The 16827-nt window shown below is 51.9% G+C and overlaps 2 protein-coding genes across 3 annotated transcripts in view; one reads left to right on the top strand and one right to left on the bottom strand.

Moving 5' to 3' along the window:
* Nucleotides 1-3590: 3590 nt before the first annotated feature.
* Nucleotides 3591-12570, top strand: CD74 (CD74 molecule; the record flags this gene model as incomplete). Of its 2 annotated transcripts, XM_080698287.1 has the most annotated exons (6): nt 3591-3667; nt 9262-9434; nt 9563-9642; nt 10117-10179; nt 10851-10946; nt 12529-12570. In XM_080698287.1, 6 exons carry the CDS (start codon nt 3591-3593, stop codon nt 12568-12570), a joined length of 531 nt encoding a protein of 176 aa, XP_080554413.1. The 2 variants fall into 2 exon arrangements, with proteins under 2 accessions (XP_080554413.1, XP_080554414.1); XM_080698288.1 differs by lacking the exon at nt 10851-10946.
* A 3044-nt stretch (nt 12571-15614) lies between these two features.
* TCOF1 (treacle ribosome biogenesis factor 1) overlaps nt 15615-16827 on the bottom strand; it is a gene marked incomplete at its 5' end in the record, with an annotated part of 43249 nt that continues 42036 nt past the window's right edge. The window contains 2 exons of the mRNA XM_080698680.1: nt 15615-15660; nt 16226-16320. Coding sequence (XP_080554806.1) covers nt 15637-15660; nt 16226-16320 — 119 coding nt within the window. The 3' untranslated portion in view covers nt 15615-15636. The remainder of the gene's footprint in view (nt 15661-16225; nt 16321-16827) is intronic.

Below are 16827 nucleotides of genomic sequence, written 5' to 3'. Positions count from 1 at the left end.
TTATTATATTTGGGCCTGGTCCAATCTGGACTTGTTTCTTTTCTACTGGTATTTTTTTTTTTTTTTTTTTTTTTGGTACTGGGGGTGGAACCCAGGGGCATTGTACCTCTGAGCTATGCCCCCAGCCCTAGTTTTATTATTTATTTTGAAACAAGGTCTCACTAAGCTGCGGAGAGCCTCACTAGGCAGCTGAGGCTGTCTGCGAACCGCGATCCCATCTCAGCCTCCCCAAAGCTGGGATTACAAGCGTGCGCCACCACGCCCGGCTCTACTGGTATCTCTTCTGACTAACATCCTGGGAAATCCCCATTCTTGAAAAAGCTGAGTTTTAGTTTCCTGTTATCCCGTGTCTTCATTTTTTTCTTGGCAAAAGTTTTCATTTTTGTGGAAGACACCTCCCTGAGGTCTCCAGAGGATGGGCGTTATGAAAGAGTTGTGTGTGTGGTGCCGGGGATGGAATCTAGGGGCATTCTTGCCTCTGAGCTATACTCACAGCCCTATTTTTTATTCTTTATTTTGAAACAGGGTCTCACTGAGTTGCAGAGGGCCTCACTAAGTATCTGAGGCTGCCTGCGAACCGTGATCTTCCTGTCTCAGCCTCCCAGGTACTGGGATTACAACCGTGCGCCACCACGCCCGGCTTGGAAGTCATTTTCTTATAGGATTTTGAAGGCATTGCTTCATTACCTCGGTTTCCAGGGTTATTTCTAAGAAGTCTAAAGTCACTTAATGAGACTCCTAGCAACTGGGCCAGAAGTCTGACCCTGTTTCAAAATAAAAAACAAAAACAAAAAAACAAAGCAAAACAAACAAAAGTGGTTGGAGGTGTAAACTGGAGGTAGAATGCCTCTGGGTTCAATCCCTAGTACTCCCCCACCCCATAAAAGCAAAGTCAATTGATTTATTTATTTTATTTTATTTTTTTGTGGTACTAGGGTGGAACCCAGGGGCTTTCTACCCCTGGGCTACACTCCCAGACCCATCTTATATTTTATTTGGAAACAGGGTCTCACTAAGTTGCTGAGAGCCTCACTAAGTAGCTGAGGCTGGCCTCGAACCTGTGCGAACTTTGTCAGCCTCCCAAGTACTGGGATTACAAGTGTGCATCTCCATGCCCAGCTCTAAAGTTAATTTTAAAAAAGAAAAAATAAAAAACAAAAAAAAAGTCTAAACTCATTTTTATTTATTTATTTATTTTTTTTTCGGATCTGGGGATGGAACCCAGAGGCATTTGACCTCTGAGCTACACCCCCTGCCCTGTTTTTTATTCTCTATTTTGAAACAGGGTCTCACTGAGTTGTGGAGGGCCTCACTAAGTAGCTGAGGCTGGCCACGAATCACGATCCTCCGGTCTCAGCCTCCCAAATGCTGGGATTACAAATGTGCGCCACCATGTCCGGCATAGTCTTTTTATTTTTGAAACAGGGTCTCAGAGGACCTTGCTAAGTAGCTGAGGTGATTCATGAACCGCGATCCTCCAATCCCAGCCTCCCAAATGCTGGGATTACAAGCATGCGCCACCAAGACTGGCTTCCCAGCCCTATTTTAATTTTTTGGTGCTGGGATTGAACGTAGGGGCATTCTACCTCTGAGCTACACTCTGAGCCCTTTTTTTAAAAAATTTTGAAACAGAGTCTCACTAGGCCATGAGACTGAGGCTGGCTGAGAACCTGAAAGTTCTCCTGTCTCAGCCTTTCAAGTACTGGGATTTACAAGCATGTGCCACCATGCCTGGCTCCTATTTTATTTATTATCATCATCATCATTATTATTATTATTATTATTATTATTATTATTATTATTATTATTAAGTACTGGGAATAGAATGTAGGGGCATTCTATCTCCAAGCTACAACCCCAGTCCTATTTTTTTATTCTTTACTTTGAAACAGGGTCTCACTGAGTTGCAGAAGGCCTCAATAAGTAGCTGAGGCTGTCCAAGAACCACAATGCTCCTCTCTCAGCCTCCCAAATGGTAGAATTACAAGCATGTGCCACCATACCCGGCGAATCTGGACTTTTAATCATGGCTGCTCTTGTCTTGTCCCTCAGGTCTTTCTACCTTCCTTTATGTCTTCTATCTTACTTCAAAACTACACAATTTGAGTATTAAGAGGGAAAGAATAGCCAGGCGTGGTGGCTCACGGTTATAATTCCAGTACTTGGGAGGCTGAGACAGGAGGTTCGCACAGGTTCGAAGCCAGCCTCAGCTACTTAGTGAGGCTCTCAGCAACTTAGTGAGACCCTGTTTCCAAATAAAATATAAAAGATGGTCTGGGAGTATATCCCAGAGATAGAAAGTCCCTGGGTTCCATCCCCAGTAACACACACACACACACACACACACACACACACACACACAGAATAGTGTGGCCAAGAATATGGATGCCATCACTCCTTGGATGTACAACCCTGGGCACATTTGTAGCCTCTCCAGGCCTTGGGGTCCTTACCTTGGGGTCCTTACCTTAAAACAGCTGATAGAGTGGGCAGTAAAAATTCTTTTTTTTTTTTTTTTTTTTTTTTTTTTTTTTTGCGGGTCTGGGGGTGGAACCCAGGGGCATTCAACCTCTGAGCTACACCCCTTGCCCTGTTTTTTATTCTTTATTTTTGAAACCAGGTCTCACTGAGTTGCAGAGGGCCTCACTAAGTAGCTGAGGCTGTCCTTGAACCGAGATCCTCCGGTCTCAGCCTCCCAAATGCTGGGATTACAAGTGTGTGCCACCACACCCGGCTTGGCAGTAAAAATTCCATAAAGCCAGATGTAGTGGCACATACTTATAATCCCAGTACTTGGGAGGCTGAGACAGAAGGATCACATGTTCGAAGCCAACCCCAGCTACTTAGTGAGGCACTCTGTAACTTAGTGAGACCCTGTTTCAAAATAAAGAATAAAAAATAGGGCTGGGGGTGTAGCTCGGAGGTAGAGTGCTCCTGGGTTAATCCTCAGTACCACACACACACACACACAAAAGGACAAAAGAGAGCTTAGTAAATTGTAGAAAGCATTGGTGCTAGCACCTTGAGACCAGGGACTCGCAGGCAGGAGCAGAGGGGACACCGAGTCCAGCCTTCTCCCCCATTTTGAGATGACAAAGCTGGGGCCAGAGAGAAGAGGACTGATTTAACTAAGCTCAGAGAGATTGTGCAGCCCCTTTCTGCCTGGAAGGGCAGGGGAGACAAAGGCACTTGCTGCCTCAAAGTGATTTTCTGTTTAGGAAGTGAACATTTGCCTTTTTCTGGAAACATCCAAAGAGCCTTATGAATACAAAGGTCTGCCCGGAAACAGATGACGAGGGCCCCAGACAGCCAATGGGATCGTGCCGGCCTTTCTACCTGCCCGGGGCTCCCCCTCCTCATCCTGCCCCTCAGAGGCCAGCTTTGCCTGAGTGGGGATTTCCAGCTTGGTGGCTTTCACTTCCACATCTGCCAGGTGGGCGGAGTGGCCTCCTGTGGACGAATCAGAGTCCTCCCAGCACAGAATTCAAGAGGTGAGCCAGGGGGCCAGGGTCTCAGATACTCAGGCGGCGGCAGCAGCAGCAGCAGCAGCAGCAGCAGCAGGAGTTGTGGGAAGAGCAGAGGCTGGAGCCATGGAAGACCAGCGTGACCTCATCTCCAACCATGAGCAGCTGCCCATTCTGAGCCAGCGCCCTGGAGCCCAGGAGAGGTATGTAGGAGTTCCCAGAGACGGCACACACGTCCTGGACTGCACAGATGTGCGCAGGTACCCGGAAGGAGCATTGACCCTAATCTGCAGCGAGGCTGCTTTGAGGATCCGACTCGGACACTGACTTTCGGATTGATTTTGAGCAAGTCTCTGCCTCACTCTGGGCTTTTTGTTTCTCCTCCTGTAAAATAAGTTTTTTTTTTTTTGTTTGTTTGTTTTGTTTTTTTGCCCGTGCGTGAGTGTTATGTTGCTGGGGACTGAACTCAGTGGTATTCTACCTCTGAGCTACACTCCCAGTCCTATTTTATTTTTTATTTTGAAACAGGGTCTCTCTAAGCTGCTAAGGGTCTCGCTATATTGCGGAGGCTGGCCTCAAACCTGCGAGCCTCCTCTGGGATTACAGTCGTGTGCCGGGGGGTTCTTTTAGAGCAGAGGTTTGTAACCTTCCTTGCAGGGTGCACGCCCTCTAATGAAAACCAGAAGAGCCCTGGTTCTCTTGCTGGAGTTTTACACAATACTGAAGTTTCATAGTCTGCTCCCCTTCCCCACCCTGCTGAAGCTGGGCCATGAACCCTAGGTTAGAAAACAAAAACTTGGGCCGGATTTTGAAGATGTTTTGGATTCCAGCAGAGAGCTTCTAAAAGAAGATGGTAGAAGCTGCTCCTTATAGAGGGGCTTCCCTGATGGACCACGGGGCCTAGGAGTCAGGGTCAAGGGAATGTGACCTGCAGGTGTCCATAGGGCAGATCACAGCAGCAGCCCAGAGATGAGGGAGGAGCGCCTGCTAAGTCTGCGAAGGGTTTCAGGGTGGACGGGGTCCTGCTTCTGCCTTTGTCCTCTTAAGGCAAAAGGCTGGCAGAGCCCTCTAGAGGGCCCTAGACCCCTCTCGTAGCCCCAGATGGCCTCACTCATGTGTTCTCCCCATAAAGAACCCCAAAAGGCTGGAATGTAGCTGCCCTAATGCCTCTGCTCCCCCAGTCTCCAAAAGTAATTTGCTAGCTGTGGGGACTTACACCAGAGGTGATGTCAGCGGTTGCCAGGCAGAAAGGGGCTTGGGAGAGGCACTGAGAGGTGTCACGAGGAGCGGTGTTCTGGAAGACAAGGTAACCAGATATAGACCAGTAGAGCCGCAGAGTGTGAAAACCCCGGGGAACCCATGAGGATGTGAGGACTGGTGCTGGCCCAGGCTCTGCCCTCCTCTCTGTGACCTGCCTCTCTCCCATCTCAGTATGATAGTCAATGGCAGTAGTTCCCGTCCACTCTGTCCACTGGGCATTGTAACCAGTTCTCAGCCACTGGGAGTTATTTCAGTGATTACTTGCTAGACACATAACTAAAAGCTAAAGTCAGCCTTTTTTTTTTTTTTTTTTTTTTTGGCAGTACTGGGGATTGAACTCAGGGGTATTCTACCTCTGAGCTACTCTTAGCCCTTTTTTGTTTTTTTATTTTGAAACAGGATCTTGCTAAATTGCTGCAGCTGTCCTTGAAGCTGCAATCCTCCTGTCTCAGCCTCTTAAGTACTGGGATTATAGGCACTGGATACCACACCCAGCTAAATTCAAGCTTATTTCTCACATTCATCCTATGGGTTGGGTACATCTATTTTATTTATTTTTTTTGGGGGGGAGATAAATTTATTATCCCCAAAGTTATACAAAAGGAAATTGGGGCTTCAAACTTGCGATCCTCCAGTCTCAGCCTCTCAAGTTCTGGGATTACAAGTGTGTGCTACCACACCCGGCTTAAATTGGGGCTTTTATTGGTAAGTAACTTACCCAGTTATCACATCTCGTGAGTGTTAGAGACAAAATTTGAGCCAGGACTAGTTTGAGTTCATTCTTCCATCTGGTCCCCTTTCAAAAGGCATGGTTTATGAGGAGTGGGACCCCTCCAAGCTCAGGCCATCCGGTGAGTTGCAGACCCAGGGGGGCTTGGTGTTCAGAGAGGGAACCCCCCTCCTCAAATCCTGTCTGGTTTTCACTTTCGTTCAGTTATTGCTGCTAACGCTGGCCTGGCTTTGTATGCTCAACCCATTCCAGACTGGACCCTGACTTGGAGCCTTTCTTGAGCAGTTCTGCCTAGCAACACCTGTTGTCATGATTCCTGCTGGTTCTGGTTGGTTCTCTTTGGCTCCTGACTTTCCCCCTCCACAAGGAGGTAGTGCAAAGGAGGAAATAAAAAGGGGGGAGGTGACAAGAGTTGGCACGATACCAAAGCCAGGGAACAAGCCAGAGGTGATGACGCCTACCTGTAACCTCAGTACTTGGGAGGCCCAGATAGGAAGATCTCAAGTTTGAGGCCAGCCTCAACAACTTAGTGAGGCTCTGTTTCAAAATAAATAAAAAGGGCTGGGGCTGTAGCTCACAGGTAGAACACTCCTGTGTTTGATCCTCAGTAACACACACACACACACACACACACACACACACACACACACACACACACACACACCAGGGGAGAAGCATTCCGAAGGCACAAAGAGGAAGTCAGATGTTAAACTTATCTATGAACTCCTCTGAGAATAGTACTGTCATCCATGTAGAGCGCCAACAGTGTGCTAGGTGCGCCGTAAGAGCCTCACCCCGATGATCTTAATTAGCGATGCGCTTACTCAATTTTACTCTTGCAGAGGAGCTGAGAAAGGCAGAGCCAGGGCTTCACCCCAGGCCACCTGGTCTCATCTTCAGTATGAATCTCTCCACTGAGAAGCTGAGGTTCAGAAGAGGCAGGGACAGGACTTCCCCACGCTCCTGTGGTGGGAGGTAGAGCTGGGGCCAGAATTGGACGTCAGGCTGGGGAGGAGGCTCGGGGGGCTGGGGCAATGGTGTGAAGACCACGTTGGAGAGTTTGAACCTAGGCAAGTCTGAAGACAGGTGGGTTTTCATATCTATAGAGTGCAGGCCACCTCTTCCTTGGGAAAGACAAGAAGTAGAATTTTCAGGCAGGCTTGGTGGTGCACACTTGTAATCCCAGTACTTGGGAGGAGGCTGAGACAGGAGGATCACAGGTTTGCGGCCAGCCTCAGCAACTTAGTGAGGCCCTCCACAACTTAGTGAGACCCCGTTTCAAAATAAAGAATAAAAAATAGGGCTGGGGGTGTAGGGGGTGTAGCTGGGAGGTAAAATGCCCTTTGGTTCAATCCCAAGTACTGCAAAAAAAAAAAAAAAAAAAAAGAAAAGTAAACATTTGTTTCCCCCTCCTGTCCAGTTAGTCTACTCCCACAGAATTTTTTCTTTCAGAATAACTCCCTTGGGGTTGGCTTCAGTCCAGAAAGCACAGGGCTCTCAGGCAAAGCCAACGAGAATGAGCTCTGTCTGTGACGTCATGGGTTACTAGGCAGAAGGGTCTCCTGAAGTTTCCAAACCATCCTTGCTGGTGGCTAGAGTAAGCAGGGCACAGACTCATCCTGACAACTTCCAAGGGGTCTGTCTTAGTCTGTCTGTGCTGCTATAATAGAATACCACAGATCTGGTTATTTATAAAGAGCAGAGATTTAGCCAGGCGAGGCTGAGACAGGAGGATCACAGTTCTCAGACAGCCTCAGCTACTTAGTGAGGCCCTCTGCAACTCAGTGAGACCCAGTTTCAAAATAAAGAATTAAAAAATAGGGCAGGGGGTGTAGCTCGGAGGTCAAATGCCCCTGGGTTCCATCCCCAGACCCGCAAAAAAAAAAAAAAAAAAAAAAAGGGCTGGAGGTAGAAGGTTCCTGGGTTCAATCCTTAGTACAACAACAACAACAACAACAAAAAAAAAAAAAAAAAAAAAAAAGAGAGAGAGAGAGCGAGCGTGCAGAGATTTATTTCCAGTGATTCTAGAGGCTGGAAATCCAAGCTCAGTGTAGCAATCTGGTGACAGCTTTCCTGCTGCATCCTCATGCAGCAGGCAGAAGGGCACAAAAGGGTGGTCACGCCCTCTTAAAGGGCCCCTAATTTCGTTCAACTCCCAACTCTATCACATTGGCAACACCTGAAGTTTGGAGTGGACACACTCAACCACAGCAGGGTCCTGGTAGTCCTGCTGCACCCCAGGGTAGGTAGAGGTTTGATAACAGACCAGGAACTCTCAGAGTCTTGGGGCAGGACGGGATCCTTATATCCCCACACTGTAACACGTGCATACATCCTCAACCCCTATCCACAGCCCACAATCGCTTGGGCTCCCTGAGAGCTGAGGGTCGGGCTACCCCACATTGTACAAGAGCATAGAAATTCCCGCGGGTCACACAGGCGCAGGCACCTATATTTCTGTCACGCCCCCCCCAACCCCAGTTGGCAGCTCACTTCTCCTTTCCAGGTGGGCCATATTCTCTGCTGATCAGGGCCCATTTCCTTCCCTTTTCTCTTTAAATCTGACTTTAAAGTAGACGAAGAGGGTTTAGTAAAAATCCCCTTCCCTTACACAGTAAATGCATACATCTTCTTTTTGTTTGTTTGGGGTTTTTAGTACTGAAGATTGAATCCAGAGCCATTCTATTTCCATGATACACCCCAGTCTTCCTTCCTTCTTTCTTTCTTTCTTTCTTTCTTTCTTTCTTTCTTTCTTTCTTTTTTTTTTTTTTTTCCGGGACTGAGGATTGAACCCAGGGGCATTCTATCTCCGAGCTACACCCTCAGCCCTATTTTTTTATTCTTTATTTTAAAACAGGGTCTCACTAAGTTGCAGCAGGCCTCACTAAATAGCTGAGGCTGGTTGCAAACCTGCAGTCCTCCTGTCTCAGCTTCCCAAGTACTGGGATTACAAGCACATGCCCCCATACCTTGTGCATACATCTTTTTTTTTTTTTTTTTTGGTGGTACTGGGGTTCCTGGAAGCCCTTCTACCTCTGGGCTACACTCCCAGACCTATTTTTATATTTTTGTTTAGAAACTGGGTCTCCTAAGCCAGTGCGCGTGGCTGGCTTCGAACCTGCGCGATCCTCCTGTCTCCGCCTCCCAAGCGCGGGGATTACAAGCGTGCACCACCACGCCCGGCGTGCATACATCTTTTTGTCAAGTCAAAACTAACAAAACCCCTCTGCTGCCGGGCGTGGTGGCACACACTGTAATCCTGGCATTTGGGAGGCTGAGACTGGAGGATCGTGGTTCGCGGACAGCCTCAGCTACGTAGTGAGGCCCTTCGCAACTCAGTGAGACCCTGTTTCAAAATAAAGAATAAAAAATTGGAATGGGGTGTAACTCGGAGGTCGAATGCCTCTGGATTCCATCCCCAGACCCACAAAACAAAACCAAACAAAACCACCACCACCAACAACAAAAAACCCTCCGCTGAGGGCCTCCCTGCTCCCCAGGGGATCCTCGAAGCAGAGGAAACCTGGGAGACCATCCACTCCGAACTGCCACTGCACTGAGGCCCTGAGAGGGCAAGGGACTTGGTCTTGTTCTTCCCCACTTAACCTAAGCCTGGGCAGCTCCAGGATTTCCACTTGGGAGGACTTTGGGGGCATCAGCGAGCGAAGGCGGGGTTGCGGTGCCCCCAAGCTGCATTTCCACAGCCAGTTTACGGTGTGACATAACAGTGGTGTATGCTCCCCTGCGCCCACCGGCCCTGGGCAGCTCTGGGGATTCTTGTGTGACCGCTCCCCTCCCTCCCCACAGCGGTTGCAGCCGTGGAGCCGTGTACACAGGCTTTTCTGTCCTGGTGGCTCTGCTCCTGGCTGGCCAGGCCACCACCGCCTACTTCCTGTACCAGCAGCAGGGCCGGCTGGACAAGCTGACCGTCACCTCGCAGAACCTGCAGCTGGAGAACCTGCGCATGAAGCTCCCCAAGCGTGCGTGCCCCTGCCTCCCAATGCCTGCCCCGCCCCGTCCTGTCCCCCGTTCTTGCCCACCACCCTGCCCTCCCAGCGCCCTCCTCCCTGGGTGCTGGCCCACACTCACGCTGTACTCTGCCCCACAGCTGCCAAGCCCTTGAGCCAGATGCGGATGGCCACCCCTGTGCTGATGCGGGCGGTGCCTATGGGAGGCCTGCCACAGGGGGTAAGAGCAGCCCCCGGGCAGTGGCAGGAAGACCTGACCTGACCTGGTTGGAGGACAGGCAGCAAGGAAGGGTGGGGAAGACGGCTGAGCCAGGAAAGGCCCAGTGGGTGTGGGGGTCCTGGCTGCTGGGGGAGGATCAGGGACCCCTCAGGTCTCCCCATGGTAGTGGGTCTCTTGGGGACATCCCTGGGAGGAGAGCCAGCCCTCCAGCTTACCAAGTACTTTTAATTTTCCATCGTGTCTTACAGTCCCCTTCTCTTCTCTGAGCCCTTGAATTAAAAATGGCCCTGCTCACAGCACTGACCCCGGGCAGTATGAGGCGGGAGGGCGGCAACTGGTGCCAGCTCTCCTGTGTGAGGGGGTAGAGATGCGCCCATGGAGTGCACCAGGCTTGAGTCTTATCAGACCCTGCTGCTGGCTCCACTGTGGCCCCCCAGGCCACTGCCAGTGACCCTCTGTTCCCTCCTTCCACAGCCCATGAAGAATGCCACGAAGTACGGCAACATGACCCAGGACCACGTGATGCACCTGCTCCTGGTGAGTGTGGGGAGCCAGCGGGCGGCCCCGCGGCCCACGCAGCACCACCCCCAGCTCCCTGTAAACCCGACACGTGCCCCGGAGGAGTGCAAGGGTGGCCCTTAAACACCGAATGTAGTTCAGACTCCCCCAGGTTTTAGATGGAGAAACTGAGGCCAAAAGCTGTGAAGGGACTTCCTAAGATAGCCCTTCTCTCCTTTGCAATTTTCACTGCCTGTCGGCTCTGTGCAAGGCTCTGGGCCACAGGGAAGCAAATGCAGCTTTGTCTCCCCTGAAGCCGTGGGATCCCACGCTAGTGAGGGCGCCCCGGGCAGTTGTCTAGGTGATAAGAGATTACGGGCGACTTTTTGAGAAAAGAGGCAGAGAACCCAACCTAGCAGTGGTGGTCAAGGCAACCTTTCTGGAGGAGGTAAATATGACAGATGGGTAGGTATCTACAGCGAGGGAGAACTGGAGGGTCTGGTAGAGCTGGTCTGGAACCTGGATCCCACCTCCCAGCCCCGGGGCCAGGTAGGTGTGCAGCTGGACAATCCCTTCCCCCTCCTATCATGATGAGGTCCAGGGTCCAGGCTTGGCACTGCTCAGGTCCACTCCTTACCAGGGAACACGGTCTGCCCATTTCACCTCCCCTGCCAGGGAGCTCTTCTTGACCCTTCCTTCCTGCTTTGCAGAAATCTGATCCCCTGAAGGTGTACCCAGAGCTGAAGGGGAGCTTCCCGGAGAACCTGAAACACCTTAAGAAAACCATGGATGGGCTGGATTGGAAGGTCTGTAGGTTTCCCCGCAATGGGGCCTCATTTACAGTGTCTCCAGTAGGGTTGAAAAGATATGGGGAGGGCTGGGCTGGGGGAGCCCATCTCTGGAAGCTGCCAAGGAGCTTTACCAGGACTTACAGACTCCCGGACACTGAAGATTGCTTGGAGTTGAGGAACCTCCCAGACAAAGCCCTGCGGGCCTTTAAGGGGAATGATGCTGTGGCTGGATTCTGGGTGTTAGGGTCCTGTCCAGTCCTGCGTGCCTGATTCCAGGGGCTTGTCTCCTGTGCCTGACCCCTTGCCTCTGCTCCCATTAGATCTTTGAGAGCTGGATGAACCAGTGGCTCTTGTTTGAGATGAGCAAGAACTCCCTGAAGGAGGGACCCACCGAAGCACCAACTAAAGGTACAGGGAGAGGCACCAGGGCTCCTTTGGCCCTCCTACCTCGGCTCTCACTGCCTCTCTGTGTTCCCTCTGGGCTTGGCTGCCTGGCCCCCTCTTGTCTATACTCTGCTGCCACACCTTAAGTGCCCACAGGATACAGGGGCTTCCAGTCACAAAGTCACCTCCTTCATAGAAGACGCTGTGCAAGAGGGCCTGGAATAAAACCAGCACAAAACACACAGGTCCTCGTCAGGACACCCAGCAGTGCCCAGCACCGTGCACCAGGAGTGTTTAGCCCCAAAGCCTTTAAGAGCGATGCAGTCTCATCCAATTTGCTGTGTGCTCACAGTAACGGGAAGCTCAGACTTCCAACGGTGTCCACTACTTCATCTAGGAGTCAGAGTCATCTGTAAGCCACCAAACTTTAAGGGCTGTCAGAAGAAATGGTCCTGTTGTAGGGTGAATTAGCAGCACAGCCGTTCACTTCTTTGATCTAGGACCTTTCGGGTCTAGGCCGGTTTCCCCATCTGCAGTGGGCGGAGTGAGCTAGGCCAGTAGGCAGAAGGCATCAGGCTGGGGAGGGCTGTGTCTCTGGCTCCGAGACCAGCCGCGCTCACCCACTCACTGTCTTCATCATGCTTGTCGCTTTAGTACTGACCAAGTGCCAGGAAGAGGTCAGCCACGTCCCTGCCGTCCACCCGGGCGTGTTCCGTCCCAAGTGCGATGAGAATGGTAACTATATGCCGCTGCAGTGCCACGGGAGCACCGGCTACTGCTGGTGCGTTTTCCCGAACGGCACCGAGGTCCCTCATACCAGGAGCCGTGGGCGCCACAACTGCAGCGGTAAGCAGGCCTGCTGGCCAGCAGCCAAGGACTAGGAAGGACTAGGAAGCTGGAGGGGCGAGGTCCCTCCTGGCACACAATGCCGGGGCACGGGATGGCAGCTCCCAGGGGCAACCAGCCACGCGCTTACGCTGATCCAGCACACATCTGGGCACTCCTCTGTCCTCGTGTATCCACACATCTGCCCACGGCTGCTCTCCTGCATCCAGTGGTCCCAGGCTGTCTCACCGCATCATCCCTTCCTCGGCCTTGCTCACTTGGCCCCGCCACACCGCAACGCCCCCTCTCCTGGCTGAAGCCTGTGCTTAGCTTGGGGCCAAGGTAGACAGGCCTGCAAGTAACAAATGACTCTGACGCTTCTTCGCAGAGCCACTGGAGATGGAGGATCAATCTTCTGGGCTGGGTGTGACCAAGCAGGACTTAGGCCAAGGTAAAGGCCCCGAGGAGGGGGATCTGGACACCTGTAGCTCGACCCATCCTGATATCCCTGGGACTGCGGGGTGGGGAACATGAATCTGTTGGGCAGTCCAGTAGCTGAGCAGGAACAGGGGAGGGTGGAGGGCCCTGGCTGCTCTGCAGACCTAAGGTGCTGGGAAGGGGCAGGGACAAGCAGGGGACGCCAATCCTCACCTGCTGCTTCTCTTCCTGTAGTCATCATGTGAGAACATAAACCGTCTCCGGCACCCAGTCAGCTCTGCATGGCCACAGCTTCTTGTCCCCCAGCCCTCGCCCTGACTCCCACCCTGCACCTGATCCTACGAGACCCTAGCAGCTAGCTCTCCACTGCCCTTGAACATGACCCAAACAGCACAGGTGAAGAAGACACAGGAGGGCCTGCTCCCCAACACCCACCCACCAGCAGAGATGCAAAGCCTGAGGAAGTGGGCCCAACTAGGAACACCCCCATCTCTGACATCACAGCAGTCTCCAACATGGGGCTCAAAGTACAGGTCTGTGGACAGGAAGGGACCTCCCCAACCCTGGGCCAGACATTTTGCTATGCTCTCTCCTGGCCCCCACCCCTTGCCAACAGCCCCTCTTTACTTCCTGCCAACCCCCTGCTCAGACAAGCTTGTCAACAGCCCGGAGGGCCATGGCTTATGTAAGAATAAAAGGTAATAAGTAGAACATTCTGGCTCCTGGCTCTTCTACTTGGATCTAACTCATTTGCCCTAAGGATGTTAAAATGAAGACCCTCATCTGGGAATGAGAATGCAGCCCAAGGAACCCACAGGGAGACCTATGGGTTTGGGGCTTTACCCCTGGACAGACATACTTGGTTCCACATTTAATACACATGAATACTTTTCTTCCAAAAAGCAGGCTTTTTTTCATTTCCATTGTTGGGGATTGTTACCCAGGGCCATGTGCATACCATGCAAGCGCTCTCTGAGTTACACCCCCAGCCTCAAAAGTAGGCTCTTGCCTATAGTTTTTTAAGCACAAACTCTTCTTGGTCCAGCTTCCATTTTCCCATGTCCCCAATTTCATTTCTATACTAAGAACAACACAAGTATGATGACAGATGGCAACCAACACAGGGCCTCAGTGTCAGGAATGGACAGGAAGTGGGGGCTGTGGAGGAGGGGTGCCCAGGAGGCCTGCGGCTGGCAGCCGCTCAGCTTGTTACTGCCAGGAGGGGGCGCAGGCTCTACGGCCAGGTTGGTTGACTTAAGTCCCGGAGGAGCCAGAAACCAAGAACATTAATTAGCAAAGCTGCCCCATTTCTTCAAGTTTCAAGACTTGTGGAGCCAGGAGTGCCTATAATCCTGGCTACTTGGAAGCCTAAGGCAGGAGGATCATAAGTTTGAGACTGGCCTGGGTAACTTGGCAGGATTCTGTCTCAAAATATAATAACAACCAGGCGTGGTGGCGCATGCTTGTAATCCCTGTGCTTAGGAGGCTCTCAGCAACTTAGTGAGACCGTTTGCAAATAAAATATAAAACAGGTCTGGGAGTATAGCCCGGAGGTAGAAAGCCTCTGGGTTCCACCCCCAGTACCACCAAAAAAGAAGATAAAATAACAAAGACTGGGGATGTAGCTCGATGGTAGAGCACTTGTCTAGCATATACGAGCATGAAAAACAAAGTTCTGTGCATCAACACAGTCCAATGAGACCACTTCTCTGCCACCTCTGATCTAAACCAACACATTTACAGGGGAGAGATGAGAGGAGGGGAGGCGGCCCAAGGCGCGCGTACAGGTGGACACCAGCCTGGTCTCCAAGCCATGTCCCATGCTCCCGCGTTGCCTCAGAGCAAAATCTCCAGGAACTCTGCTGCTCCACACCACGGGGCCAGCAGCTGGCATCTCTGCTACCCGCCCTTACCTCAGCCTCCGGTCCTTTGACTTCTTCCACCTCTTAATTTTGTCAGCACACAACCAGTTACCTGGATGCGAGGATGACTCGCTCCTAGTATTTTCTGTTCCTACTGCACCCACCACAGCCGTTCTTCACCACTTGCCTTGGAGGGCCTCACTCAAGCCCTGGCTCTAAAAGATGCTCCCTGAGGCCTCTTCTGCTTCTCGCCTCTGGGAATTCATTCAACCTGCTGTGGCATCTGGAGACCAACCAGCACCACTCAAGCTCCGTTAGGCTTAGATGCTGTGTCCTTCGAAGTCCTTCCCCCAAGGCAGCCCTGGGGGCTTCAATGAGAACAGCCTACCCATCACCTGCTCACAGCATCCCAGAGCCTCCACGCAGCATGGCTCCCTCACCTCCCATGTCAGCAGGACCGTCTTTCCCAAGTAGCCAGCTACACAGCTTGTGCCCCAGATGCACTGGAAATGTACACTTTGTGAGTCTTTTATTTTGAGTTCTTTTAAAAAAGAAAAGCCACAACTGGAAAAGCTGACAAAAAGGACGAGGCCTTGGGATCAGCCAGAGACCAAGTGCATGGGATGAGCACAGACCTGTCCCTGCTGGGTCTGCGGAGCGAGAAGTCCCGCGCCTCTGGGCTTGTGGGATTTGGAGGGGAAGAGGCAGATCACTTAAAAAAATATAGATACTGTACACCTCTGTAGGAAGTGCCCCGTGTTGGGGAGAGTGGGGCGAGGTCCCGGGAGCTGGGCGCACCTTCCTCCTCAGGCGGGCCCCTGCAGGCTCATGGTCTTGGCCAGCACAGGTACACTGTGCTGGTGGTCGTCTTCTGTCCCAAGCCATAGTGCACAGAGGTCAGAGGTCTGGGGATGGTCACCACTCCGCTAAGAAATCCCTGTGGGAAGGAAACACCTGGACGTTAAGACTTCCTGACCTTGATCTCCATCAAATAAAACTTGGCCTTTCTGGTGCCAAACTTCCCCCAGAGCCTGTGCTGGCCATTGCTGTTCTGGGTCCTTCTGATGCTCAGCTCAGCTCCTCGCACCACCCCACTGGCCCTACTGACCCTGAGAAAGCGAACCTGCCCCAGCCCCGGGCCTCCCCAGAGTTGCCCAGATGGGCGGGAAGCGCACCTGTACCTCCGGCTGGGCCCCTCACACGGTCTGCTCTGCTGTCTTCTGTGAGAAGAGAAGTATGACAGGCGTTTTCTGAGGTCTCTCCCCACGGCCCCACCTACTGAGGACTGGTGGTACCCCAGGACATGCCAGGTCTACGAGGATCCCTGGGGACGGGGGCAGCACCCTCCAAAGAAGGAGCCCAGGGCCTGCTGTTCAACTCTCCTGCCACAAGAGGCTCTGCTGGCCCTGGAGATGCATCCACACCCAAGAAGCTGCACCTCTGGGAGCAGTGCAGCGTCTGTTCAGGGGATTGGCCGCTACCCGTAAAGTGGACAGGTGCAGGAGTGTCTTCAGGGTGGACGCCCTGCCAGCTGGGGCACTTGAAGCCCGGGTCATGGTTCCTCTCACCTGGAAACCTGTGACAGGCACATGGTCTCCCCCTCCCTCCCCATGGCCTCTGGAGCCTGGGGAGGGACCACACCCTCCTGGACTTTGTTACCAGGTCTCCTTTCGGAACTCTCCTTTTGGAGAACAGAAGTGGGACAGAGATGGGTCTGGGTGTGGGAATGGCTAGCGTTCACTGGACCTGGGCCCCTTTCTGAGTTTCCTCAGGAACTCATTCTACCTTTTTCTTCTTTTTCTTTGGAAATGGTGAGTCAAGGTCTTTGGCTGAGGCCTTTTTTCCTTTCTTCTTTTGCTTTTTTCCCTTGTCTTTTTTCTCTGAGGAAAGAAAGCAAGCTTTCTGAGTGAATTTCTGGGTGCTGATGTCCATGGGCACCCAGGGCAGAGCAGGGCAGGGCTCCAGGACTCGCCCTCCTGACGCTGTCCCCGGCTCTCCCCATGCCATAGGGCCATCGAAACAGGCCACCATGGCGCCAGAGTGTGCCTTTCAAGGCTGGCCTGAGGATTTCTTACCACAGACTATGACTGTTTTTCTTACTTTCTGTAAAATTTGAAAATTTTTGTAGTACTGGAGATTGAACTCAGGGGGCATTTTAACTCTGAGCCACAACCTCGGCCCTCTATTTATCTTTTGGTACTGGAATTAGACATTGAACCCAAGGGTACTCTACCTGAGTACCCAGTACTTCTTTTTGGTGGTACTGGGAGTGGAACCCAGAGGCTTTCTACCTCTGGGCTATACTCCCAGAACTATTTTATATTTTATTTGGAAACAGGGTCCCATTAAGTTGCTGAGAGCCTCACTCAGTAGCTAAGGCTGGCTTT

Source organism: Muscardinus avellanarius (assembly GCF_963383645.1).
Source record: "Muscardinus avellanarius genome assembly, chromosome: 7".
Lineage (NCBI taxonomy): Eukaryota > Metazoa > Chordata > Mammalia > Rodentia > Gliridae > Muscardinus > Muscardinus avellanarius.
This window is presented reverse-complemented; position numbering and strand designations above follow the sequence as displayed.